The sequence below is a fragment of the Salmo salar genome, chromosome 03 (assembly GCF_965601325.2).
Source record: "Salmo salar chromosome 03, fSalSal1, whole genome shotgun sequence".
In the NCBI taxonomy this organism is placed as follows: Eukaryota; Metazoa; Chordata; class Actinopteri; order Salmoniformes; family Salmonidae; genus Salmo; species Salmo salar.
The window spans coordinates 74,944,081-74,969,432 of NC_138293.1; the positions used below are offsets into that span (position 1 = coordinate 74,944,081).

Here is a 25,352-nt window from a genome sequence, read left to right on the forward strand (position 1 = left end):
CATTTATCGGATCATCAAGCGCTTCAGGGCGCCCAAGAAAGTCCAGCAAGCGCCAGGACCATCTCCTAAAGTTGATTCAGCTGCGGGATCGGGGCACCACCAGTACAGAGCTTGCTCAGGAATGGCAGCAGGCAGGTGTGAGTGCATCTGCACGCACAGTGAGGCAAAGACTTTTGGAGGATGGCCTGGTGTCAAGAAGGGCAGCAAAGAAGCCACTTCTCTCCAGGAAAAACATCAGGGACAGAATGATATTCTGCAAAAGGTACAGGGAATGGACTGCTGAGGACTGGGGTAAAGTTATTTTCTCTGATGAATCCCCTTTCCGATTGTTTGGGGCATCCGGAAAAAAGCTTGTCCGGAGAAGACAAGGTGAGCGCTACCATCAGTCCTGTGTCATGCCAACAGTAAAGCATCCTGAGACCATTCATGTGTGGGGTTGCTTCTCAGCCAAGGGAGTGGGCTCACTCACAATTTTGCCTAAGAACACAGCCATGAATAAAGAATGGTACCAACACATCCTCCGAGAGCAACTTCTCCCAACCATCCAGGAACAGTTTGGTGACGAACAATGCCTTTTCCAGCATGATGGAGCACCTTGCCATAAGGCAAAAGTGATAACTAAGTGGCTCAGGGAACAAAACATCGATATTTTGGGTCCATGGCCAGGAAACTCCCCAGACCTTAATTCCATTGAGAACTTGAGAGGCGGGTGGACAAACAAAAATCCACAAATTCTGACAAACTCCAAGCATTGATTATGCAAGAATGGGCTGCCATCAGTCAGGATGTGGCCCAGAAGTTAATTGACAGCATGCAAAGGTCTTGAAAAAGAAGGGTCAACACTGCAAATATTGACTCTTTGCATCAACTTCATGTAATTGTCAATAAAAGCCTTTGACACTTATGAAATGCTTGTAATTATACTTCAGTATTCCATAGTAACATCTGACAAAAATATCTAATGACAATGAGGCAGCAGACTTTGTGAAAATTAATATTTCTGTAATTCTCAAAACTTTTGGCCACGACTGTACTGTATCTCACCAGAGAAAGCATTCGAGCAAGTGAAACAGCACCCCTCTGTCACTGTATGTGTAGGTCCAAAAGAGTATGACATTATAGCCACCTGTAGCATTGAATGCAAAGGAAGCCAGCGAGTATTTGACCTCCCATGATGAAAAAAGTATAAAATAATAGCCAATCAGCATTGAGCTAAACTGAGTGAGCTCAACTGTGAATGTTCCTAGCACACCAAAAAAAGTGTCAAAGGAAGCCAACTTGGATTTGGTGTGACTCCTATCAAATCGTATGGAGAGCATAAGTCACCGGCAGAAACAACTTGAATTGTTCCCTCTCACTGCGTTGTTGTCCTCTTGTGGCTAGCTAGCTGGCTAAAATTGTCCCTTTCCTAAATTAGCCATGTATGGAGATAGGGATTTATACTTGTGGTTTTACTTAATTCTCCGTACTGGCCAATGATTATTACTCCGATTCTGATCCAACCATTAATTCATACATTGTGCCCCTGGCCTGAGAGGACAGACATTCAATATGTAGTTACATGTAGAAGGCTATTGTTAACTAGGTAATGGAAGGTAGATAAACAGAAATCAGAAACATCAACAGCCACATCATATTTTTATTATGTAGATTGGAGTAAATGTTTTTGGTATCTTTTTGTTGTCACTGTATTAGACTAAGCATAGGTGATTTGATGATGTTGAAATGTTGAAGTTGAAATGGTGCTGGATAGTGGAGGCAGTTCCTGTTTTCTTTGCGACTTGCGGTAACTCACAGTGCTTCTAAATCCATAGTTGTTTAGTGGTCCGAAAATGTCGGAAACAGTAACTTGCTTGACCATGCTGTAGGTCATGTAACTGTTTGTTACATGCAATATGCTTTGTGGACTTCACTGGACAGAGGTTGCTTGTCGGTTTTGTGATGAAACAAAGGTGTAGTTGAATTTATTCTGCCACTGTGTCCTCTTATTGTCTAGGTCTTAGGCCTATACAGTGGGGGAAAAAAGTATTTGATCCCCTGCTGATTTTGTATGTTTACCCACTGACAAAGAAATGATCAGTCTATAATTTTAATGTTAGGTTTATTTGAACAGTGAGAGACAGAATAACAACAAAAATATTGAGAAAAACGCATGTCAAAAATGTTATAAATTGATTTGCATTTTAATGAGGGAAATAAATATTTGACCCCCTCTCAATCAGAAAGATTTCTGGCTCCCAGGTGTCTTTTATAAAGGTAACGAGCTGAGATTAGGAGCACACTCTTAAAGGGAGTGCTCCTAACCGCAGCTTGTTACCTGTAAAAAAGACACCTGTCCACAGAAGCAATCAATCAATCAGATTCCAAACTCTCCACCATGGCCAAGACCAAAAAGATCTCCAAGGATGTCAGGGACAAGATTGTAGACCTACACAAGGCTGGAATGGGCTACAAGACCATCGCCAAGCAGCTTGGTGACAACATTTGGTGCGATTATTCGCAAATGGAAGAAACACAAAAGAACTGTCAATCTCCCTCGGCCTGGGGCTCCATGCAAGATCTCACCTCGTGGGGTTGCAATGATCATGAGAACGGTGAGTAATCAGCCCAGAACTACACAGGAGGATCTTGTCAATGATCTCAAGGCAGCTGGGACCATAGTCACCAAGAAAACAATTGGTAACACACTACGCCGTGAAGGACTGAAATCCTGCAGCGCCCGCAAGGTCCCCCTGCTCAAGAATACATATACATGCCCGTCTGAAGTTTGCCAATGAACATCTGAATGATTCAGAGGACAACTGGGTGAAAGTGTTGTGGTCAGATGAGACCAAAATGGAGCTCTTTGGCATCAACTCAACTCGCCGTGTTTGGAGGAGGAGGAATGCTGCCTTTGACCCCAAGTTCACCATCCCCACCGTCAAACATGGAGGTAGAAACATTATGCTTTGGGGGTGTTTTTCTGCTAAGGGGACAGGACAACTTCACCGCATCAAAGGGACGATGGACGGGGCCATGTACCATCAAATCTTGGGTGAGAACCTCCTTCCCTCAGCCAGGGCATTGAAAATGGGTTGTGGATGGGTATTCCAGCATGACAATGACCCAAAATACACGGCCAAGGCAACAAAGGAGTGTCTCAAGAAGAAGCACATTAAGGTCCTGGAGTGGCCTAGCCAGTCTCCAGACCTTAATCCCTTAGAAAATCTGTGGAGTGAGCTGAAGGTTCGAGTTGCCATATGTCAGCCTCGAAACCTTAATGACTTGGAGAAGATCTGCAAAGAGGAGTGGGACAAAATCCCTCCTGAGATGTGTGCAAACCTGGTGGCCAACTACAAGAAATGTCTGACCTCTGTGATTGCGAACAAGGGTTTTGCCACCAAGTACTAAGTCATGTTTTGCAGAGGGGTCAAATACTTATTTCCCTCATTAATTAAAATGCTAATCATTTTATAACATTTTTGACATGCGTTTTTTGGATTTTTTTGTTGTTATTCTGTCTCTCACTGTTCAAGTAAACCTACCATTAAAATTATAGACTGATCATTTCTTTGTAAGTGGGCAAATGTACAAAATCAGCAGGGGATCAAATACTTTTTTCCCTCGCTGTATATCACGGCCGCAAGGCATACTGTATGAACTAACAGGTTATAGAGCAAACAATGCAATTATTACAACACATAGGTTGTAATATGACTTTTCTTACCCACACACCGCTACTGTTCTGATATGATATTTCTCTATAGTGAAGTAATACTACACTTCTAGACCTATTTGCTATCTCGTCTTTGAATGACAATATTCAGTATTTAATTTCAAACCCAAATGTGCAGCATTAAACCTATGGTTCTGTCAGCTTCAATACGGTAGGCCTACACCACGGACACTATTATCTGACATGCACACACACACACGCACACGCACACACGCACACGCACGCACGCACGCACGCACGCACGCACGCACGCACGCACGCACGCACGCACGCACACACACACACACACACACACACACACACACACACACACACACACACACACACACACACTGCTAAACAGTGTGTGTGAGCTATCTCTCAACTATGAGAGAGATAGCTCAACAGTAAGCAATACAAAGTTCAGTCTGCAGTCTGTAGGGATAGAACGCTCACTGTCTAGGAAGAGGTATGGGTGCTGCACTGCTGCACTGTGACTGCCACTGACTAACCGACCAGATCAGGGCGTACTGTTACCCTGTGACACACAGTGAGAGCTATTTCTGAACTTGTACAAGTTCCAGCTGGACCAAATTCAAGTCAGACTTCAGTAAATTAAAGGGACAGGTCAGCTGCACCATGATTAGCAGACACACCTATCAGTCATATTCACAACTTCCGATTGTACACGGGCGGACACGGCCCATTCTCTATGTACAACTGAAGTATAGTTGATGAAAATACATTTATCTACAAATGCCAACCCTATGAAATTAGGCGTGCTGAATTGATTGATACATTAGCCTTCTTGTGAACTCTTGAACAAAAACATAAAGGGAATACAGACCATCTATTTCAAAGCTTCATCAGACGCTATTTTCCCACTTCAGACCTTTTCCCACTTCAGACCTTTTCCCACTTCAGACCTTTTCCCACTTCAGACCTTTTCCCACTTCAGACCTTTTCCCACTTCAGACATTTTCCCACTTCAGACCTTTTCCCACTTCAGACCTTTTCCCACTTCAGACATTTTCCCACTTCAGACCTTTTCCCACTTCAGACCTTTTCCCACTTCAGACATTTTCCCACTTCAGACCTTTTCCCACTTCAGACCTTTTCCCACTTCAGACATTTTCCCACTTCAGACATTTTCCCACTTCAGACCTTTTCCCACTTCAGACCTTTTCCCACTTCAGACCTTTTCCCACTTCAGACCTTTTCCCACTTCAGACCTTTTCCCACTTCAGACCTTTTCCCACTTCAGACCTTTTCCCACTTCAGACCTTTTCCCACTTCAGACCTTTTCCCACTTCAGACCTTTTCCCGCCTTTTCCCGCCTGATCAACATGTGATGGCGTTCATGGTAATCTATCAATCTCACGTGCATGTGGTCATGCGCAGAATTAAATTGAACAAAACTGGGACCTACTACTATTACAGGTGTAGGATTTTAATTTTAGCCTGTTTTAGTGTAAGTGCCTAGCATATCAAGTTTATATTTGTTCAAGTGCAAAAGTGCCTAGCATTTACACAGCAGGAAAATAATCCTGCAGCAACAGAAACTGTACGTTATTATGTGGATTATAATTAGCCTAATGTATATTTTTCGTAACGGATTATCAAGTCTGAAATTTCAAAGTGCAAATTACGAAGTTCAGAAGTTTTAAATTTCCAGCATTGCAGGAAAGTTCTCCTCAAACAGGGTGATCCTACTCCTCCTGTACACTGCACTGGTTTGATAGGTCTACCACAGATTTGAATGCATTTTTCAGCACACACACACACACACACACACACACACACACACACACACACACACACACACACACACACACACACACACACACACACACACACACACACACACACACACCTCATGTGCAGTTTACAAAGAGACAAAAACACAACAGACAATGTCAAACACCCATCCCATTCCTTCTTCCTCTCTTTCACAGATCTTCCGGCCTGCCTTTTGCACTTGACCTAATATAAACTTGATATTTCTTGGCAGACAGACAGGTTGCAATGGGGAGGAGTCTCACAGTTCTGTTCAGTCCAGGACAGGCTGAAGGACAAACAGACACAAAGGTGCAGAAAGAGAAAGGGACAAAAGACTGACCAACAAAATTAAAGGTGAGTCAAACTTTTTGGATAAAGAACAGAACGTTTTTATAGATTCTATGGTATTTGTTTAATTTTGCTTCCCAAGTGTTTCCCATTTCAGATCACCAGTAATATCAACAGGCCTATGGCATGGCTTCTGTCTGTTTTGTTTTTTTACTTTACTTTTCTTTTAATTTAGGTATTTAAAACCCAATATTTATAAAATGTATTTGACTTCATTTGAAAATGACTAGGTTAGACATTTACTGCCAGTTAACATATATTGTGAGCCATTTTAATAGGGTATCTTATCTATGAAGGTTTATTGAGAGCTTTAGCTTGACCTACTTACTGTATGTGCCATGGCTGGGGTAGAGAAGCCACAATACAAACCTGGATAACATGTGGGCCTAGACCTGGATTATTTCATCTTGCCTGTAGGGTGTAATAAATTACCTACAAATATAATAGCACTTTTCTAAAAGGAATAAATCTACACATCTGAACATAGCCTACTGCCTCTCTGTCTACACAAACATGGAAACTAATTCCCACTTCTATCCTCTGTCCATTGGTTTAAAAGTTGTCTGTCTGTACTCCACAGGAATGGCGTCTCCTGCATCGATGGCGACCCGCAGGCTATTTGCTGCTGCATCACACGCAGGCCATGAGGGAGGATCAGGTGTGTGTAATGTACTTAACTCTGCTCATATTGTGTTATATTCTCTCTGCCCTACTGCCTGCACCTTTTGTGTTGAGTTGGGCTTCTGGGTTTAACATTAACAGAGGTTTGTGGAAAGTTGGCAGTCTTCCTCTTACATTCATTAAATGTTTGTGTTCTGCTGTATTTAGGCCTGTCAGGTGACTTACAAATGTATCATATTGTAATTGAGGCGCTTCTGTCCTGCATGTCAGAGCCTGAGACAAGGAACCAAGGCTGAGTCACTGCAATCTGAACTGGATGATCAGTGTTTTGGAGCTGCTCTGTTACTTAGTTATGCTGGTGTTGTGATGTACCCAAGCCTTGATAACTCAGGGTCACACAGAACCGTAGAGTCTGATCTACCGGAACTGGTTTCAACTCCACAGCTAGGACCTGGAAGATCCTGTCGTTTGTGTTGGCCCTACCTGGTGTGGCCGTCTGCATCGCCAACGCCTACATGAAGATGCAGCAGCACTCCCATGAACCCCCTGAGTTTGTGGCCTACTCACACCTTCGCATCCGCACCAAGGTGATACAGGAGGCACTCTGATATCCAACAGACTATAGCCACATCCTCAGACTAACTTCACTCACAGTTCATCATCTACATGTTAGGATTGGTAGTAGTAGTGGGATGTCTTTCTGAACATAGGTCTAGTTTTATCCAATCTATCCTGAATGATGAAACAACTTTCTCTTTCAGAAATGGCCCTGGGGTGACGGCAACCACTCTCTCTTCCACAACCCTCATGAAAATGCTCTTCCTGAGGGTTATGAGGGCCCCCGCCACTAAGGAAACCTCCTAACTCTATGCTGATCATCCACCTTCCCTGATTGCTACATGCTGAATAGCTCTAATCTATAGCTCTAATGAACCTGGCATTATGCTACTGACCAAGGGGCCAATTAGCAACACTACTGACTGTGGTGCTCCCAGTCAGATAGAAATAAAAAATATACTAGTTTTACTGTATCACACACACTGAGTGGCTTCTCATTTGTTTACCTCCAACTGTCTGATGTTATTATGTGTAAGATGAATGGAACTAGTATGTAAACATACATATATTCCAGTTCTGAACACCAAACATACATTGAGGACAAGACAGACCAACACAGACGTTGGCTGTGCGTAGTGGGTGTGGCTTGCTCTTGCCTCTGACCACAGAACATCGGCTGTCATTTTCTGTTCATTTCCAGACAATTCTACATGTTAAATCACCACTGTTCGTCTGAGCAGGTGATCTAGTGCGCATGGCCAACATTCGTGTTGATCAGTCTTGTCCTTTAGATACAGTATGCCTTTTCAGACAGGACAAAAGAGAAAGACATTTTAAACAGATTTAATGAGGAACGTGGATTCACATGAGGCGAGTGAAAGCTGATCTCTGTTATCTTCACCTTGCAGCTACTCCTAAAGTTCTCTTTATTTACAGCATATACAACATGGCACCCAGTCCCACCCTGATTATTAGAGTCATCCAAGTCAATACAGGACATTTACAGGACAGCTCTGTGTATATTTCAAAATCAAACTGAAAACATAAAAAAAAGTTAACATTACATGCAACAAAAGTATTTAGCATATTACATTATGCTAATGTTTTAATTATAATATAACTTAATTTACAGTGCACCATGAGATAAAAATGATTTTCCTCATGATTCATTGTCTGAGAACCCATCCCTTTAAACGGCCGCATGACTCCTTTAAATATAAATGTACTATTCTGAAGAAAATAATTCAAACGTCAATTACTTTGTAAACACCAATATTGGAATATAAAGGTTATTTGTTGTGAGACAAAGACAGATATTCACAAGGAAGGAAGGAAGGCTAATCATGTTGTAAAGACTTTTGAACATAAAATACATTTTCACACTGGCAAACGTTAACTTCAGTGTCATTGGAGAGACAATCACATGATCTCATACCATTCCTAATAATATCCTCATACTTGATCCTCTGTTTCTCCTCTCTTCACCTCCATCCCCACCCAACTTTCTCCTAGCCCTCCCCCTCTCAGCTCAGGGCCATGGTGGCCAGACTCACTAGGTCACGTTTCAGAGTCTCTGTACAGTCTGCCTCTCTGGCCAGTCTGCGCAGGCAGTCTGCAGCCAGGGAAGAAGGGCGGGGCTGGGAGGAGCCCTGAGAGCCCAGCAGTAGGGACAGACAGGCCCTGCCCAGTCCAGGATAGCTGTACCGCTGGGAAAACCAATACACCTGTGGTAGGAGGGTCCATCTACCAGAACCAACTTTAGAGTCCTGTACAGAATCCGCAACCTTCTGTGTGTTTGAAACACTCTGCAGTTTAGAACGTCTTTTGCAGCACTTAGAGGCAGAACTTGATTTCAGAGGATTGACACAAGTCTCCAGTCCTGAGGTTGTCTTTGGTGCACTATCGCCCTTCTGGCCTGGTCCAGGGGCAGAGTGTCGTCTACCCTCTGTCTGCTGACAGAGTTGGAGTCCAGAGCCATGTAGTGACACAGCCTGGCCTGCTGTCACTGTGGGGGCCAAGGAGTCTGTCTGGGCCTCAGAACCACTCAACTCTAGTCCAGATGTGCGGTTTGCCAGGCTCTCGTCAGCAGACTCTCCATCTGACCCATATTGGTCCATGTTAGATGGAGGTTTTTTGCCAACATCTGCAATTCGACCAGCATTCTTGGCAGAGCAGGACAGCAAAGACACACACAGATCCTCCACCTCCCTCTGCAACTCTGTCACCAAAAACCTACAGGCCCCCACCATCGTCTCAGCTAGGGGGGTCTTCTGGAAGCCCTGTGCCTCTGGTGAGGGTTCTTCTGCCCCGTCTCTCCAGACACCCAGTCCTTCAGAGGCCAAGGATCCCAAAATCTGACACTCTCCTCTGCCTTCTCTCTCTGTCTCATCCCCCTGTTCCTCTGCAGTATCTCCGTCCTTGTTCAGGCGACAGCCATGCAGATAGTGCAGTACAGGTAGCAGCATGCCTTGGCTCACATCCCTGATAGGGATGGCCTCCCCAGTTTTCCCTTGAGCCTCTCCAAAGCCCCCCCTCAACAGGGCCCTGAAGTACTCTGACCCCACCACCTCGGTTCCCTCCGCCCCAGCCACTGCTTCCCTATTGGCTGACACCTGGCTCCCATCGTCCAGTAGGAAGAGGAGGTCAAAGGTTGAGTCATTGTAAGGACAGATATTGACCAGACGAGGCTTTTTTAAGGGAGGGGGTGAAGCTTTACCGGTTTGTGAGACTGACAGGGGTTTGATAGGACTGAGTACCCTGCACCTTCTTTTAGCCAGTACTGTTTTGGGGCAACCCATCAGACTAGAGAGGCATCCAATCAGCAGGGAGAAATATAGAGAGTGGAGCTGGGGGGCGGAGACATGTTGTGGTGAGTTGAGACAATCGGAGAGGAGTCGTCGGCATTCACTGGTGTGATGGTCTTCCTCTTCCTCGTCCTCATTACATCCAAGGGGCTCCAGAGCCAAGAGTAGACCACCGTTGTCTAGAAGAAGCTTCTTCAACAGAACCTTGTTACTGTTAGGGAACACAAGTTGATGTCAGATTACAGTTGGTATACACTTCATAACATTCCACCAGTGCCATTTCACACAAGACAATTTGACTTACCCATTTACTAGTGGTAGAGACAGGGCACAGTTCAGCTTGTCTGACTCCGAGCCTGACAGCATCACATGGCTCAGGACTCCAGAACCAAATCCAGACTCACACTGAACGCGTAGGTTACTAAGCAGAGCAAGACCTATGCACAAGAAATTATACCCAAAACGTTACAGCAGCACCATTACACAAACTAAAAACAAAACTTTAAGACCAAGTACAACAATTAAACTTACCAAGCTGTTTCACTTTGGCCTTGACCCTATCAGTCTGCCTCTCTCCAGCTCCCCAACTCTCAGGGTCACTCCCTCTCTGGACCAGGTGGTGGCGGATCAGAGCCACTGAGCCAGTCCTGACCAGCGCCTGCAGACAGTTGGGGTTGCAGCTCAGCCGGCACAGCATGCGGAAGCACCTGCCGCTGGGGTCCTGATGCTGGCTGAGGTAGAACAGTAGGCCAGAGATGATGCCTGAGTTGACCAGAGCAGCGCTGGGATCCGTGGCATGAGAGAAGCGTGAGAGCAGCAGCAGGATGGGAGACTCTGGGGCCCAAGGCTCAGGGTGGTAGGGGTGGTGGTAGGCCTGGGGTCGGGACACTGTGGGAGGGGTGTCGAGGGGCACCACACTAGAGCGGGTGGTTGAGGGGACACGTGGCCTTTTCCGTGGAGGGGAGGAGAACTTGGATGGGGAGACGGGAGTGAGGGGTGGGATAGTGGGGGAAGGGAGAGAAGAGGTAGAGGAGGCGGGCTGGGCTCGGGGGGTGGAGGTAGAGGAACCGGGCTGGGCTCGGGGGGTGGAGGTAGAGGAGGCGGGCTGGGCTCGGGGGGTGGAGGTAGAGGAGATGGGCTGGGCTCGGGGGGTGGAGGTAGAGGAGATGGGCTGGGCTCGGGGGGTGGAGGTAGAGGAGATGGGCTGGGCTCGGGGGGTGGAGGTAGAGGAGATGGGCTGGGCTCGGGGGGTGGAGGTAGAGGAGATGGGCTGGGCTCGGGGGGTGGAGGTAGAGAAGCTAGGCTGGGCTTGGGGGGTGGAGGTAGAGGAGCCGGGCTGGGCTCTGGGGGTGGAGGTAGAGGAGCCGGGCTGGGCTTGGGGGGTGGAGGTAGAGGAGATGGGCTGGGCTCGGGGGGTGGAGGTAGAGGAGATGGGCTGGGCTCGGGGGGTGGAGGTAGAGGAGGGCAGAGGGACACAGGGAGACAGATCAGCGGTTTTTGAGGGAGATGACATGTGGACCTGAGCTGGAGAACTCGTTGAGGTAGAGGGAGTGGATTGACTCTGAGATTCGGGTGCGGATAAGGGAGTGGAGGAAGGTAGTGAGTGGGTAGGAGATAAGCATTTTAAAGGGGAATGACAGTCAGTGGAAGAGGTTTGGGAAGAAGAGGGGATATGAAGACTCCCCCAATCTCCCTCCGTGCCTCCAGGAGAGTCAAGAAGATCCCCCTCAGAGGAGATCAACCCTTCAGACACCAACCAGGACCTGGAGGAGCAGCAATAGGACAGGTCAGATAACCATTTTTACAAAAGTAGAATAAATCACAGGTGCACAGAGGGGGACAAAGGTGAGTCTGTTCACTCACCTCAGGCTAAGAAAGCTGGATGACCCAAGGACATGCTCCTTCCCCATCTCCTCTTTCCTGTTCCCCTCTGGGGGAGGGAAGTCAAATGAGTCGAAACATGACGTAGACAGCAGCTCTGAAGCAAACATGGTAGAGGTGAGGCTCACATCCATCTTCCCAGCAGATGGCTCCTCACCTTTAGCCAGCTCCACTAACCGAGCAACTAGCAGGGGGACTATTCCCAATTCTTGTAACTGTTCCAGGGCAGCTTCGTCATAGACAAAGTCAACACAAGCCAGAATGACCAATCGGTCGAGGGGGTGGCTCCGATGGACACCAAGGAAGCCAATCAACACCTCCAGACCGCCGCTCTCCTTCACTTTGGCCCGGTTCACTGCCTCTTTGCAGCATAAGCAGAGTGCCTTGAGGAACACTCCAGACTTCAGGCCGTCCTTCTTGACCTCCTCTGTAAACTTCTGGATTACCCCCAGGGAACCCACCAGAGGACGTAAGCAGCCTTGAGTGCACATGTTGGCCAAGGTTTTCAACGCAAGCTCCTCAAAAGGTTTATCGGCCTCTCCCGAAGCCATGACACCTAGCTGAGCTAGAACCCCAGATCGGGACACCTCTCTAGCACACTCTACACCACAGCCCCTTGTGAGCTCATGGAGGGTCCGGAGTGCTGCTCTCCTCAGCCCCAGAGGGTACTCTGGAGCAATGAGCGGGGCGAGAGCAGTTAGTGTACCCTGGGTGAGCAGTAAAAGGCGGTTTGAGGGGGTGTCTGCAAGGTAGAGGATTGCACGGGCAGCCGACTGAGCACACTCTAGTTTAGAGGAAGGGGCTTCCAGTGGGTCATCAGAGGGAGGGGATGGGGCGGATGCAAGAGAGACGCAGAGGAGCAGGAGTGGAACACCACCTGTGTCGAAAACAGAAAAGCAATTATTTTTCAAGGACAAAATCTAATGTTCAACTTATACAGTACCAGTCAAAGGTTTGGACACACCTACTCATTCAATGGTTTTTCTTTATTTTGACTACTTTCTACATTGTAGAATAATAGTGAAGACATCAAAACTATGAAAGAATACATATGGAATCATGTAGTAACCAAAAAAAAGTGTTAAACAAATCAAAATATATTTTATATTTGAGATTCTTCAAAATAGCCACCCTTTGCCAAGTGTGTGCAAAGCTGTCAAGGCATTCTCTCAACCAGCTTCATGAGGTAGTCACCTGGAATGTATTTCAATTAACAGATGTGCGTTGTTAAAGTTTATTTGTGGAATTTCTTTCCTTCTTAATGCGTTTGAGCCAATCAGTTGTGTTGTGACAAAGTAGGGGTGTATGTAGAAGATACCCTTATTTGGTAAAAAAACAAGTCCATATTATGGCAAGAACAGCTCAAATAAGCAAAGAGAAATGACAGTCTTTAATATAACTTTAAGACATGAAGGTCAGTTAATCCGGATCATTTCAAGAACTTTAAAAGTTTCTTCAAGTGCAGTCGCAAAAACCATCAAGCGCTACGATGAAACTGGCTCTCATGAGGACCACCACAGGAATGGAAGATCCAGAGTTACCTCTGCTGCAGAGAATAAGTTCATTAAGAGTTACCAGCCTCAGAAATTGCAGCCCAAATAAATGCTTCAGAGTACAAGTAAGACACATCTCAACTGTTCAGAGGAGACAGCATGAAATCAGGCCTTCATGGTCGAATTGCTGCAAAGAAAACCACTACTAAAGGACACCAATAAGATGAGACTTGGGCAAAGAAACACGAGCAATGGACATTAGACCAGTCAAAATTTGTCCTTTGGTCTGGAGTCCAAATTTGAGATTTTTGGTTCCAACCGCTGTGTCTTTGTGAGACGCAAAGTAGGTGAACGGATGGCATCTGCATGTGTGTTTCCCACTGTGAAGCATGGAGGAGGAGGAGGTGTGATGGTGTGGGGGTGCTTTGCTGGTGACACTGTCTGTGATTTATTAAGAATTCATGGCACAATTAACCAGCATGGCTACCACAACATTCTGCAGCAATACACCATCCCATCTGGTTTGCGCTTAGTGGGACTATCATTTGTTTTTCAACAGGACAGGTGAAGCTGGTTGAGAGGATGCCAAGCGTGTGCAAAACTGTCATTAAGGCAAAGGGTGGCTACTTTGAAGAATAGAAAATACAAAATATATTTTGATTTGTTTAACACTTTTTTGGTTACTCCGTGATTCCATATGTGCTATTTCATAGTTTTGATGTCTTCCCTCTTATTCTACAATGTAGATAATAGTACAAATAAAGAGAAACCCTGTGTCCAAACTTTGGACTGGTACTGTACTACAAAACAAAAATACCATCAGAAAGTGATGTAGACAGACAGAGGCAGCCAAATACATTATTACATTTTTTTAACTTACCGGCAGAGTGGATAAGTGTGGAACTCTCTGGGTCCATGGCCAAGTTCCCCAAGGCCCGGGCTGCTCTGTTCTGGATCGTCTCCATGGCTACATTCTTCTTCAAAATACCCACTAAGAAAGGAAGAGCAAACTTACATTTCTGAAATTCTCACCATCATGTGAAATGAATGATTCAAATTTATTGTGATAGTCACTTGCCCACAATAGATATTCCATCAAGCTTCCTAACCTTTAGAGGGGAGAAAAACATTAAATATCATAATGTAAGTCACCACTGTCCAACTTTTCATACTAAACATTCATATTCAATCAATGTAAATGTGTAGCAGCCCTGATTTGTCCTACACCCTTCTGTCTCACCTCAACTCGTGTCTGTCTCTCTGTGCAGCAGTTAGCCAGGATGCTGAGAGCCAGGTCCAGAGTCTTCCTGGAACACTCAGGGTGCTTTAGCAGGTCCAGGAGAGTGCGCAGTCCACCCTGGCCTCGGAATCGAGCTATCCCACTGCTTCCTCCTTTAATGTGCTGTGTACGGATGGCCACCAGCGCTTGCCACTGCCCAGCTTTGACCCTCTTGTCCAGCTGTCTGTGTCCACTGGTGTCCGGCCCTGCAGTGCCTGGCTTGTGGTCCTCGGCTGCTGCTCTCCCAGGTTTAGAGAGCTGTGACAGGCACCAGGTCAGAGAGGTCTCTGGGGAGGCTGAGGACACTTCTCTGGGGTTGCCTGCCCATGTCCCATGTTTCTGGATCCCTGGCACTAGCTTTGACGCCATCATGCCACTAATTGTCTCCAACCCACCTGCTCTTCTGCTTATCCTCACTAACAAGTCACTTCAGACAGAAAGTGATGACATGGAGGATGACAGGGGGACTGAGGGGCAGAAATGTGGATCATTATTTTTGTGCATTTTACTTTTCAATTATCTTAGGCTACATCATACATTTATACAGTATTAAATATGGTTAACAAATGATCTCTTCTAGTGTATTTTCATCTTAATCAATTTCCAAAGTTTGTCAAAAAATTCTGGAAAAGAACAAAAATACTACAAATACCAGCATGACAAGTGGAAGAAATTACCCTTTGACCCCACTTCTCAGCAATGCTGCTGGGAGTTGACGTTTGTGAACCTCTCGTCCACTCCTTAAAAAAACAGGCCTCTGTATGCGAGAAGGCCCAACAAACAATCACGGTGCGTTATAGTGCGAACACAAGTGCTATAATCTATGTTTTTAAGTCCCATCTCAAGAGTAATAAAGTATTTGCAATGACTAATTATTCCCATCGACATAATTAATTCAATCAAACGAAGAATAATCGTTTTAGCTAGCCGCTAACGCCATCTTTTAGCTGGACGATAAACAGGAGGCGCCACGAAAAGGGGGGAGGGATGTTTGAAGGGGTGGGTCGTTCTATTTAATCATGGGCCTTGTAGTCTCAGCTGTTTTACAACTATCAGAATTAAGCAATATTTCTCTATGAAAATAACATTTCCAAAAACATTTATAAATAACTCCTCGTTTCAAGCCATATATATAGCAACCGGTGATTGTTGTTAATGAAGCAAAATAAATCTTGTTTCGTTAGAACTGTAAACACTACATTTTCCATATTGCTCTACGATGCAATCGCTACGCTCACTGGGAGGTGCTGGAAACAAGTATGGGGTTGTTGTTATATTCATCGTTTTAGTTGATGCGGGGGGAAAAATAATCGCATGCCATAGTAGAGTTGTTAAATTATTGGTTTGAATTGCTTGTCATATTCTACTTCAAACAAATTTCATTGTCACTGAGTAACACAATGGATGTAATTGAGACGGTTGTAACAGAGAGTATTGGAGTAGATGAAACTCCAACGGCGTCCAGTTTGGATACAGATAAATCGAAAGCAGGTCAGTGCAACTTGTCAGCAGATTGCATTCATCGTTATTTGCGAGGAGCTTGCGAGGAGTTTGTGGTTGATCACTGGTATTTATCAGAATACATTTAATTGGCTCTTAAAGTTTCTCAATAGGGCAAGTTTCTGTAAACACACGGGCTACGAGGAAAACACATGACAATTTAATAAACATTTAACAAAACATGTAATTTATTTGTATCATATTGTTTTTATAAATACACATTTATCAACTTCCCTTCTCCAGAGTTTGTATGGACTTTACAAGCCACATGGCAACTTGTCCAAACCCGCCTCGAAATGGACCAGGATTTTGACCAGCCAGTGTGCAAGAAAAAGAAACTGTGGGAGACAGTGGCTGAGAGAGTGACTGCCAAGCTAAGGGCAGCTGGGAGCACAGATGTCACAGTCAAGGCCTATGAGTGTGATCTGAAGTGGCGTAACATGTTGGCCACATACAGGAAAAACGCTGAGAGGTCCAAGAGACTGGGGGCCCACAGTGTCCACTGGGAGTTCTTCAAGGCCATGCATGAGGTCCTGGGGAAGAGTCGGGAGGAGATCGAGGCACAGCGCAGGTCCAAACTCAACGGGACCAAGCTGGGCAAGGCTATTGCCAGCAAGCGGTTTACCCCCATCCTCCCTACACCCTCCCTGACAGCTGCCCCCTTTGCTTCCAGGCCCCCCCAGGATGTCCTGCAGCTGTACATGGAGCTGCAGGAGAGGAAGATGAACATGTGGGCCCAGCAGAAGGCCCTGGAGGAGAGGAAGATAGAGGCCATCAATAATCTAGCCCGTGCAATCTCCAGTTTGTCTCACAGTCAAAACAACAGTTTCCAGCTGCCAGAGTAGCAGTACAGCACACCAGAGCAAAGGAGTTCTCACTGAACTAAAAACTTTTGGATTTTGTGTGATATATGGAAGCTTGTGCATAGAATGAAATAGTGCATCATGCAAATGTTTCTTAAGCGTTCAACCATTCAGCTACTTTGTGTTGTCATGATTTGTCATTGTATATGTTTTTATTATGCTGTAATAACACCATTTGACAAAGGAGTTGACTGCAGGAAATCCCTGTAATACCTGTGAATGAGAAGAAAGCTACACAGGGCATTTGTACATAGATCTGCCATAGGATACAAATAATCCTACATATGTATAAAATACAAGATATTTGTGTGATACTCTTCCTTTTAATAAAATATACAATATAAATGCTGTTTATCTCAATACAAACACAAAATTATAAATCACTTTATGTACTTCCAGAATCCAACTCTTTGTACAGCAAATCTGCGATGGCTTCCCTTCTCCTCACACCCTCCTCATCACACTCCCCCTCTCCCTCCTGTGTCCCTGCCTCCCTCTCAACCTGTCCGTTGACCACTTCCCCCATGTCCAGAAATACATTGTGGAGTATGCAAGCAGTAAGGACAACTGCTTTGGCTCTTTCATAGTTCCCCATGTCCAAATACCTGAGCCTTTCAAATCTGGCTTTCAGGCTGTTCAACAGCCTCAATGCCTGGAGGAGGAGAGAAGGACCAGAAACCAACACGGGTGATGGAGTAAATAGTGTGTCAGGATATCGTAATTCAGTGATATTCTAAGTCAGGGGGGGAGGGCTAGAGTGAGGTCGCCCCCCCCAAAAAATTGTATGGGACAATATACAAACGTTTTTGAGAAAGATAATTGGAAAATGTTTCTTGAGTAAATGTATTGATGCCTTTTCATTTTGAAATTAATGCAATTAATTGAAGGTTATTTGTTGATGTAAAAATCTAAATTGACTGATTTTAAGGTTGTGTCATCTGATTTGGGCGGCAAGAAATTATTGGGGGGAAAATGGGGTCCCCAGAAATACTGGCGGATAAAATGGGGTCCCTGCTGAAAGTTTGTATAACACTTTGTATAACATCCACATTGAACAGCAGTCTACATACCAGTCGGCCACCTAATTGGTTGGTCCTCAAGTGTGTTCACGCTCACAAAAGGAAAAGAAGATCCTATGAATGTTTCCTTTTTCCATGCGGAAACTGGTAGACACAGAGCGATAGCTGAGGTGCTTGGAGAGGAGAGTGAGGGACAGGAGAACAGTGTGGGACAGGGATAAGAGGACAAGTCCTGCCATACAGCTCTGATTGTATCTTGAGTTTGAATTCTGGAGGAGATCTGTAATGTACTGAGAGATGAAAAGAAACATAAATCAGATCTGTGCACAGCAAATGAAGAAAATGGTGTCATCTCAAATCTGCATTAGTGTGGGGATGGAACAATAGATCAAGCCACAACAATGAAGATAAGTAGGCCTACTGAAGGCTACCTGAACTGCAGCGTTTTCCTCAGCATCAGTTAACTGTTGAGATTCAGACTCCTCTTCTACATGAGAAAGTGTAAGTTCTGTTGTTGACCAAATTTGGTTTTGCTGTTGAGGTTCTTCCACCAGCTGAGACAGTTGTAGGTAGATTGGTCCAGACTGATCATGAACCTTTGCTAGGAGGTCAGCTTCCAGAATTCTTCCCCTGCTCGGTCCAATCGTTGCTCCAGTTCGTCTTGAGAAAGAGGCGCCCATTCACGCTGCATCATTTCGAGCACAGCTCGACCAGCCGACTCAACATAATTATTATCCATGCGTGTGCGTGGTGTTGAGCGCAGTGGAAAAGGTTTGATAGAAGACTACCGAAATTGTAACGTTATCCTGAATACCGTATTTAATATTTTATTAGTTGTTTTGCTGATTCACTCCTTTAAATAGTTGATGGATAATGCCATGCTTGTTCAGAACTTGGTCTGCCAACACACTAAATTACAGGCTAGCTAACGTTCTAAAATGTATAATACAGGGTAACTTATCACAGATACTGGTAACTAACTAACTTAGTAAGTTGGCTATTATTGCGTTATATCTAACTACCTTGCTAATCCACTATGTCCTCCTCAGTTATTGTGTAGATTGCTTAAGTTAAATACCTGACACCTGAGATGCAAATTAGAACAAATATTTAGCTGTCCTGCTAAAAACAAAAATATAATCTTCTTCTTTACAGTTTTATGGCAGACTACAGACTACTATTGGTGTATTGCCGCCATCTACTGTACGGGGTCGTCTTCTTTGATATTATTGCAGTACGAACTATTGCGGTGGTGGAAAAGTACTCAATTGTCATACTTGAGTAAAAGTAAAGATATTTTAATAGAAAATGACTCAAAGTTAAAGTCACCCAGTAAAATAAAAATATTTGGTTTTAAATATACTTAAGTATCAAAAGTAAATGGAATTGCTTAAATGTACTTAAGTATCACAAGTAAAAGTATCAATTATTTAAACTTCCTTATATTAAGAAAACCAGATGGCACACTCCAACATAATTTACAAACGAATCATTTGTGTTTAGTGAGTCAGACAGATCAAAGGCAGTAGGAATGACCAGGGATGTTCTCTTGATAAGTGTGTGAATTTGACCATTTTCCCATCAAAATGTAAAGAGTACTTTTGGGTGTCAGGGAAAATGTATGGAGTAAAAAGTACATTATTTTGATTTAGGAATGTAGCGAAGTAAAGTTGCCAAAAATAGAAATAGTCAAGTACAGATACCCCCCCAAAAAACAAGTATTTTTACTTAAGTACTTGACACCACTGGGTATGAAAACAAATGCAATAGGTGCATGCTGCCACCTACTGTTTTGGCTGTATCAGCCCAAATAATTAACAAAATAAACTAAACTCAATGAACTCCTTTATTCAGATTCAACTGCCAATGCCCATCCCTACAGGCTCTGGGAAATATCTTCTGCTGTAGCTAGCGTAATACAGTAAAAAAGTGCAAGACATCACCCTCTTTTGGTGGTAGTATAATACACCATAAAATCCTTAACATTTCCTAATTTTACTGCTGAATGGATTTTATTTCACCATATGAATGACAAAGTGAATTGCACAAAAGCATTTCACAGAATAGTGTGCATTAACGAAAGCAATAACACACAGGGGCTGACAAATGTATTGTTTGTATGTCAACAAAAGGACTTGGTGGTTGTCCTGTTTTTAAAAGAGCATGTTGGCAAACTATTTCCATCATATCTTAAGAGAATGACAACCACAACAATCAGATTGTTGACTCGGAGACAGTAATTTGTACCTTTGATTATAACGAAAGATGAGTGGACCACCGAAACGATAGAGGACCACCGAAAATATGCTAAATACCGTATTTACTGATGTTTAGTTAATTCACTCATTTAAATATAGTTGATGCAAAATGCCATGCTTGTTCATCCAACACACAAAATTACAGGCTAGCTAGCCATCTAAACATTTTACCAAGGTAATTTATTAACAAATATTAAGGTAACTAATACATTGCCTATTGTGTTATAGCTAACTCGCTAATCCACTTCATCCTCAATTGTGTAGATTAATACATTTACCTACCTGGCCCTTTATCCAAATAAATGAGCTAACTACATATTTGACTAGCTCTCATCCAGCCTGCTACAAACACATTATTCTCTTGCTGTAGCTAGCTTAATAGATTAAGCAAGTGCTCACCTCTTTCTGGCTGTAGTATAACACTACCCTATCATACAATCCTGGCAATTTCAAATTTCATTGGACTGATTTTATTTCACCATATGAATGACAAATACCAAGTAAAGTGAATGGCACAAAAGCATTTCACAGAGTCCATTAACAATATATCACACAGGAGGTGACAAAGTAAATGTTTTTTTTATTTTTTTTATGTCAACTCAAGACAATTACAGGTGTTGCTTGTTTCATAAAGTCCTGTTTTTAAAAGAGCTTGTTGGTGAACCATATCCATCATATCTTAAAAAAAGGGCATGACAACCACCCCAAAGTCAGGTTGTTGAATCTAATTGAGACAGTTTACACCCATTTCAATTCAACACCAGTAAATGGTACCTTCATGCTTGTTTATCACAAAAGATAAGTGATTCCTGTCGCTTTCCACTGAAGGTTTTACCATTTACACTTCAGACAAAAAAAAGGGGGGTGGTGTAATTTGGGGAATAGGGGTCAAATTGGTAGTTTTGTATAGAGAATTAGGAGAAGAAAAGAAAATACACAGGAACTCCAGTGCAAAGGTTCAAAAGTAAAGAAACAAGCAAACAAAAACCAGATAGTGGGAAAGCTTAATACCTTTACACTGAAATAAAAACTGACGATTGTAAATCTTCACACCATTCTGTGTATGTGTCCATCCGTGTGTGCAAGTACATGTGTTCTGCTATACATTTTATGTCATAGCATCAACATGTTTGTGTGTTTATTTCAGATCCATTCATGCACATGTTATCTAGATAAGCTAATAACTCACAAACCCTTTGTTGCTCCACATACTACCACCCCAAGGAGTAATTAAAAACCACTAAATTGTAATATTAATATTGAATAAAGAAAACACAATCAGCAAGAGGGCATTCTAAAAATGTAATAGCCACTCCCTTCTCAAATCCCCACCAAACCAAAACACAGGCTACACCCTCCCCAAAAGACTAGTATGAATTAAATTAGGAGGTATGATGCATTTTTCCCAACCCCCTTACTGACAGTGGCCTGACAAATTAGAAATGTTTGTTGAGGGATCTTGTGAGTGAATCTAAACATGCGTGAGCCTAGTTCAGGAATAACATGAAAATACTCCCCTCTGTGTGAGAGGGAATTCATGTTCTTCCTGCAAAGTTAAAGATCTCACAGGTACACTCGCATGTTACCCTAAAGCAGTCTGTAAAGCCGGCCTACATAATCCAAAGCACCACTTCCCAGACCCCCCCCCCCCCTTCCCTGCCTACTTCCTTCACTGCACTGCCTGCTCATTGGCTGTGCTGCCAGAGTCCTGAGGCTTCATGACGTCAGGAAGCTCTGGGGGGCTGGAGAAGGGCTCAACCCTCAGCTGCTCAAATGCATCATCTGAAAGAGAGGGAGAGATTTGTTTGATAAGGAGAGAGTGAAGAGTATCAAAGGGAAACAGAGGAAGAGGCATTTTTAGAAGGATAAACTTAAGGGTGCAAGGAAGTTGCAATTTGTTTCTGTTAAACTATCAAACAACAAACTATTTCACAGCCATTCTGACAGACGGATATCTTGCAGCTCAACATCAGAATAAAACAGAGTGAATGTTTTGAAACATGGGACAGATACTACGTAACAGAAAAATTAATACTCACCACCGAGACGGAAAGCTAATCCAACAGTCCCTGGGGCCTGAGGTCTGGCTGTCTGATTTGTGAAGCCACAGTCTCCAAGAGTCTTACTATCCTCCAGCAACATGTCATCCTGATACAAGAGAGATGTCAGAGCAGAGGCTAGATATGTAACACCACCATCAAGTTCACCATTTAATCAATATATATACACACACGTACACCACAAATGAGGGCAGGAGAGAGAAAAAGAGAAGAACAGACTTTGGGGGATTGTTTGGGCTTAATAAAATCAACCTCTTAGACTTGGGGAGTTCCTACATCAGAAGAAAAAACTATTTTATATACACAAATAGAATAAATTACTTTCATTGTCCTGGCCATATCTTACTCCCCCACTTTGTAATTGTCCTCCACAAGGGGTATGCACTGTATATACCTTGTACAGCCTCTGTTCCTCCGGTGCCCTCTTTAGGATACCCTCCACTATGCGCTTCAGCTCGTAGACCGTAGTGGACTCTTTGGCATCAGTGAAGATGGTCGTCTTGTGACGCCGGATCATCAGAAACACATCCTAAGACAACAGCAAGTTAGGGAGATAACTCTTATTTTTATTATGTCTTTTCCCAAACTTTTAGTACCAGGGACCACTATGCCGTTGCTCTCTGTTTGCTAGCTAACTAACAGACCAGTGAACAATAAGAAACACTGGCATAGGACTGTGAAACGTGCTGCAGCCCTTGACATTTCATTCATTGTCTAGTAGTCAATGGCCTATGATTTGTATATGTGGAAGCCTTTCTTGAACCAATGCACCCGTTTGACGTTAAAACATCTCAGCAGAGGGGAAAACTGAGCAAACAGCAGCCAAATCGGCCACCATAGGCTTCTGCCGGGTGACAGCCCCACATGTGCACGTTCATCACTAGAAGTGCCAGAGAGCCATCTTTCTAATTAAAGGCCTCAAGTCTGGGCCGGACCCAATAATGTCGACAACATGTAGGGCTGGAGGATAGTGGGTAAAGTACAGTTAAATTATGGGTTTCAATATTTGGTAGAAACAGGGTTTCATTATTTAAGGTTGGGGGATCATGCAAAGTAAATTGGTTAAGACCGCACCACCAACTGTAAATCCCAGTTCCACCCATGTTTCAAAAGACTAGGCTTAACTCGAAGAGGAAAATGCTACAATTCTGTTGACTGACAAAATGACGGTTGACTATGAGTACATTTTACCTAACTTGCCACCAGTTACTTAATAGCTAGTTGATTAACATTGTCTGGTTAACGTTGTCTTCCAAAGCTAGTAGCTAGCTAACTGTTAGCTAGCTACATAACGATGCTGGATACAAAATGTCCAAATGACTTTAGCTACCAACTGTATGACGTTAGCTTGCTAACTAATTAAATAGCAAATGGAATGTTTGTGTAGCTAACTAGTCAGCAAAAAAATAGGTTATATTGCATTACTTGTTCAGTTAGTTAACAGTAAGTAGTAGATGCCAGCCAACGTTAGCTAGCTAGCGCATATACTCAATGCTTCACTGACGTGTGGTAATGTACGCTTGACACCAAACGAATAGCAAGCCATCTGGGCAGTAACTAGCTAACTAGCTAGCTAACGTAACCTAGTTTCTATGGACATGGAAAGTATGTTCGAGTGTCACCAAGGCTAGATAACTAGCTAAATGAGACAGATCTAGGATAAGTTAGCTAGTTTCCTTTCTTTTTAACAAGTCAGACAGTTAACGTTTTTGCTAGAATTAGCTCGTCAAGTTACACTAAAACAAAACGCTGATTGCAGTTAAACAGCTACTGTTGACTTGCTAGTTACCGTTAGCTTAATATGCTGCGAAACAAAAGGAGTCCATATCAAGCGTTTCCCAACCTTATGTCATAATGGAGGGAATTAACGGTTTCTACATGTCAATGTTTACTTTACCATAGTAGCAAAACGCCATGAGAATGTCAAGTCACAGTTTTAAAATAGATTATTTATCTCTTCCTCACTCACCATTTCTCTCGGTCGGTTGCGCCTCCGCTATCCCACGCTGCACTGCGAGAATCACAATACGCTCTCATCCAACAGTGGTGTATAACACCAGAGATACTTTTGATGAGCTAGGAAACTCCATTGAAATCGTATTAACGACCATTGTGTACGTTGCCCATGCTACGTCAATGGACCGCGCGGTGCCTTCTGGGCGAGTCTTGGACAAGGAGGGCTCTCCTTCAAGGAGTGAATGGGAGTCAATTGGCCGCTAACTAAAAACTCAACATTAGCATGCATTTTGTCAACAAGAAGTACAACAATACAAATATGTTCTGATATGTGCGATAATTAACTTGCTATCTGTAATGTATACCATTGGAATCGTGACATCGCGTTCTTTGGAGAAAAAAAGGCACGTTTCTCTACTCATACCCTGACTTTCGGAAGGGATTTCGTGACGATTATTTTAGCAACAGCGTGACGAAGCAAGACAACGTCAACGATATTGGTCAACAGTCTGCTGGGTGGGTCGTTATGTGTCTCATTCATTGCCCCATAGGATTCCTATCTCCTTTCTCTAATATCTCTGATCATACCCATACCACAGCGGAGGGTATTCAGAGAACAAGTAATGGCGTATTTTTGTAGGCATTAACACATTCCACAGGCAGAAGGGGTAACCATTTTTGCGAACTCCGCCATGGTTCGTTAGCCAAAGCCTATGGGGAAATTAATGGCGGTTTTGAATAAACGCCGATAATAAGGTCTGTGGTAAACACAGATTTAGGAAATCTAACGTTTTGTTCTATGAGATCATCTTCATCAGTTTACGTCACTTTGTGAATTTATGTATTTATGAAAAATAAAGCACAACGCTTCATAATTCATAAAGGTCATGTTAACTGACTGATATCTCATATTACAAAATATATAAGACCTCCTCAGACATTCTTTTAGGCATTTATTCCAAACCCCTATTATTTCCCCAACTAGAGGTAACTCATTAAGGGGTTTTAGAACTACAAGTTGGCGAGATATTTACCATTTAAGAACCAAAACAATAGTTTATTGGTCATATTCAGGTAAATTCTATTGGAAAATGGAGGTAAATTCTGTTTCGTTTAAAAAACGTTTTGCAACTGAATCGGCGGACTGAATACATCCCAGCTGCCCGAAAGCGCTGCTTGTGCAGTTAAGTGAAAACTCAAGCTTTGTTTTGAGAATATTTCATTATTGTACATTTTGTT

At 43.6% G+C, this 25,352-nt stretch overlaps 4 protein-coding genes and 1 long non-coding RNA gene across 6 annotated transcripts; 2 read left to right on the forward strand and 3 right to left on the reverse strand.

Moving 5' to 3' along the window:
- Positions 1-5,670: 5,670 nt before the first annotated feature.
- LOC106606878 (cytochrome c oxidase subunit 6A, mitochondrial) lies at positions 5,671-7,478 on the forward strand. The gene is made up of 4 exons (XM_014203298.3): positions 5,671-5,827; positions 6,402-6,479; positions 6,887-7,029; positions 7,204-7,478. The coding sequence occupies exons 2-4, from the start codon at positions 6,404-6,406 to the stop codon at positions 7,291-7,293; spliced, it is 309 nt and encodes a 102-aa protein (XP_014058773.1). The 5' UTR covers positions 5,671-5,827; positions 6,402-6,403; the 3' UTR covers positions 7,294-7,478.
- Positions 7,479-7,827: 349 nt separating this feature from the next.
- Positions 7,828-15,439, reverse strand: LOC106606877 (armadillo repeat-containing protein 5). Of its 2 annotated transcripts, XM_082971976.1 has the most exons (8): positions 15,135-15,439; positions 14,419-14,924; positions 14,257-14,287; positions 14,059-14,169; positions 11,668-12,562; positions 10,336-11,567; positions 10,109-10,241; positions 7,828-10,015 (listed from the first exon to the last, which is right to left on the reverse strand). In XM_082971976.1, the coding sequence occupies exons 2-8, from the start codon at positions 14,827-14,829 to the stop codon at positions 8,524-8,526; spliced, it is 4,305 nt and encodes a 1,434-aa protein (XP_082828102.1). In that variant the 5' UTR covers positions 14,830-14,924; positions 15,135-15,439; the 3' UTR covers positions 7,828-8,523. The 2 variants fall into 2 exon arrangements, with proteins under 2 accessions (XP_082828102.1, XP_082828106.1); XM_082971980.1 differs by lacking the exons at positions 14,257-14,287; positions 15,135-15,439 and having other exon boundaries at positions 14,419-14,650.
- Positions 15,440-15,676: 237 nt separating this feature from the next.
- On the forward strand, positions 15,677-17,165 carry LOC106601586 (uncharacterized). The gene is made up of 2 exons (XM_014193897.3): positions 15,677-15,948; positions 16,201-17,165. Exons 1-2 carry the CDS (start codon positions 15,858-15,860, stop codon positions 16,800-16,802), a joined length of 693 nt encoding a protein of 230 aa, XP_014049372.1. The 5' UTR covers positions 15,677-15,857; the 3' UTR covers positions 16,803-17,165.
- On the reverse strand, positions 17,124-19,036 carry LOC106601587 (uncharacterized). The gene is made up of 2 exons (XR_001328033.3): positions 18,271-19,036; positions 17,124-18,129 (listed from the first exon to the last, which is right to left on the reverse strand). It is a non-coding gene; the product is annotated as an uncharacterized LOC106601587 (long non-coding RNA).
- Positions 19,037-21,455: 2,419 nt separating this feature from the next.
- Positions 21,456-24,296, reverse strand: LOC106601585 (elongin-B). The gene is made up of 4 exons (XM_014193896.3): positions 24,127-24,296; positions 22,552-22,686; positions 22,137-22,245; positions 21,456-21,879 (listed from the first exon to the last, which is right to left on the reverse strand). Exons 1-4 carry the CDS (start codon positions 24,127-24,129, stop codon positions 21,767-21,769), a joined length of 360 nt encoding a protein of 119 aa, XP_014049371.1. The 5' UTR covers positions 24,130-24,296; the 3' UTR covers positions 21,456-21,766.
- Positions 24,297-25,352: the final 1,056 nt, after the last annotated feature.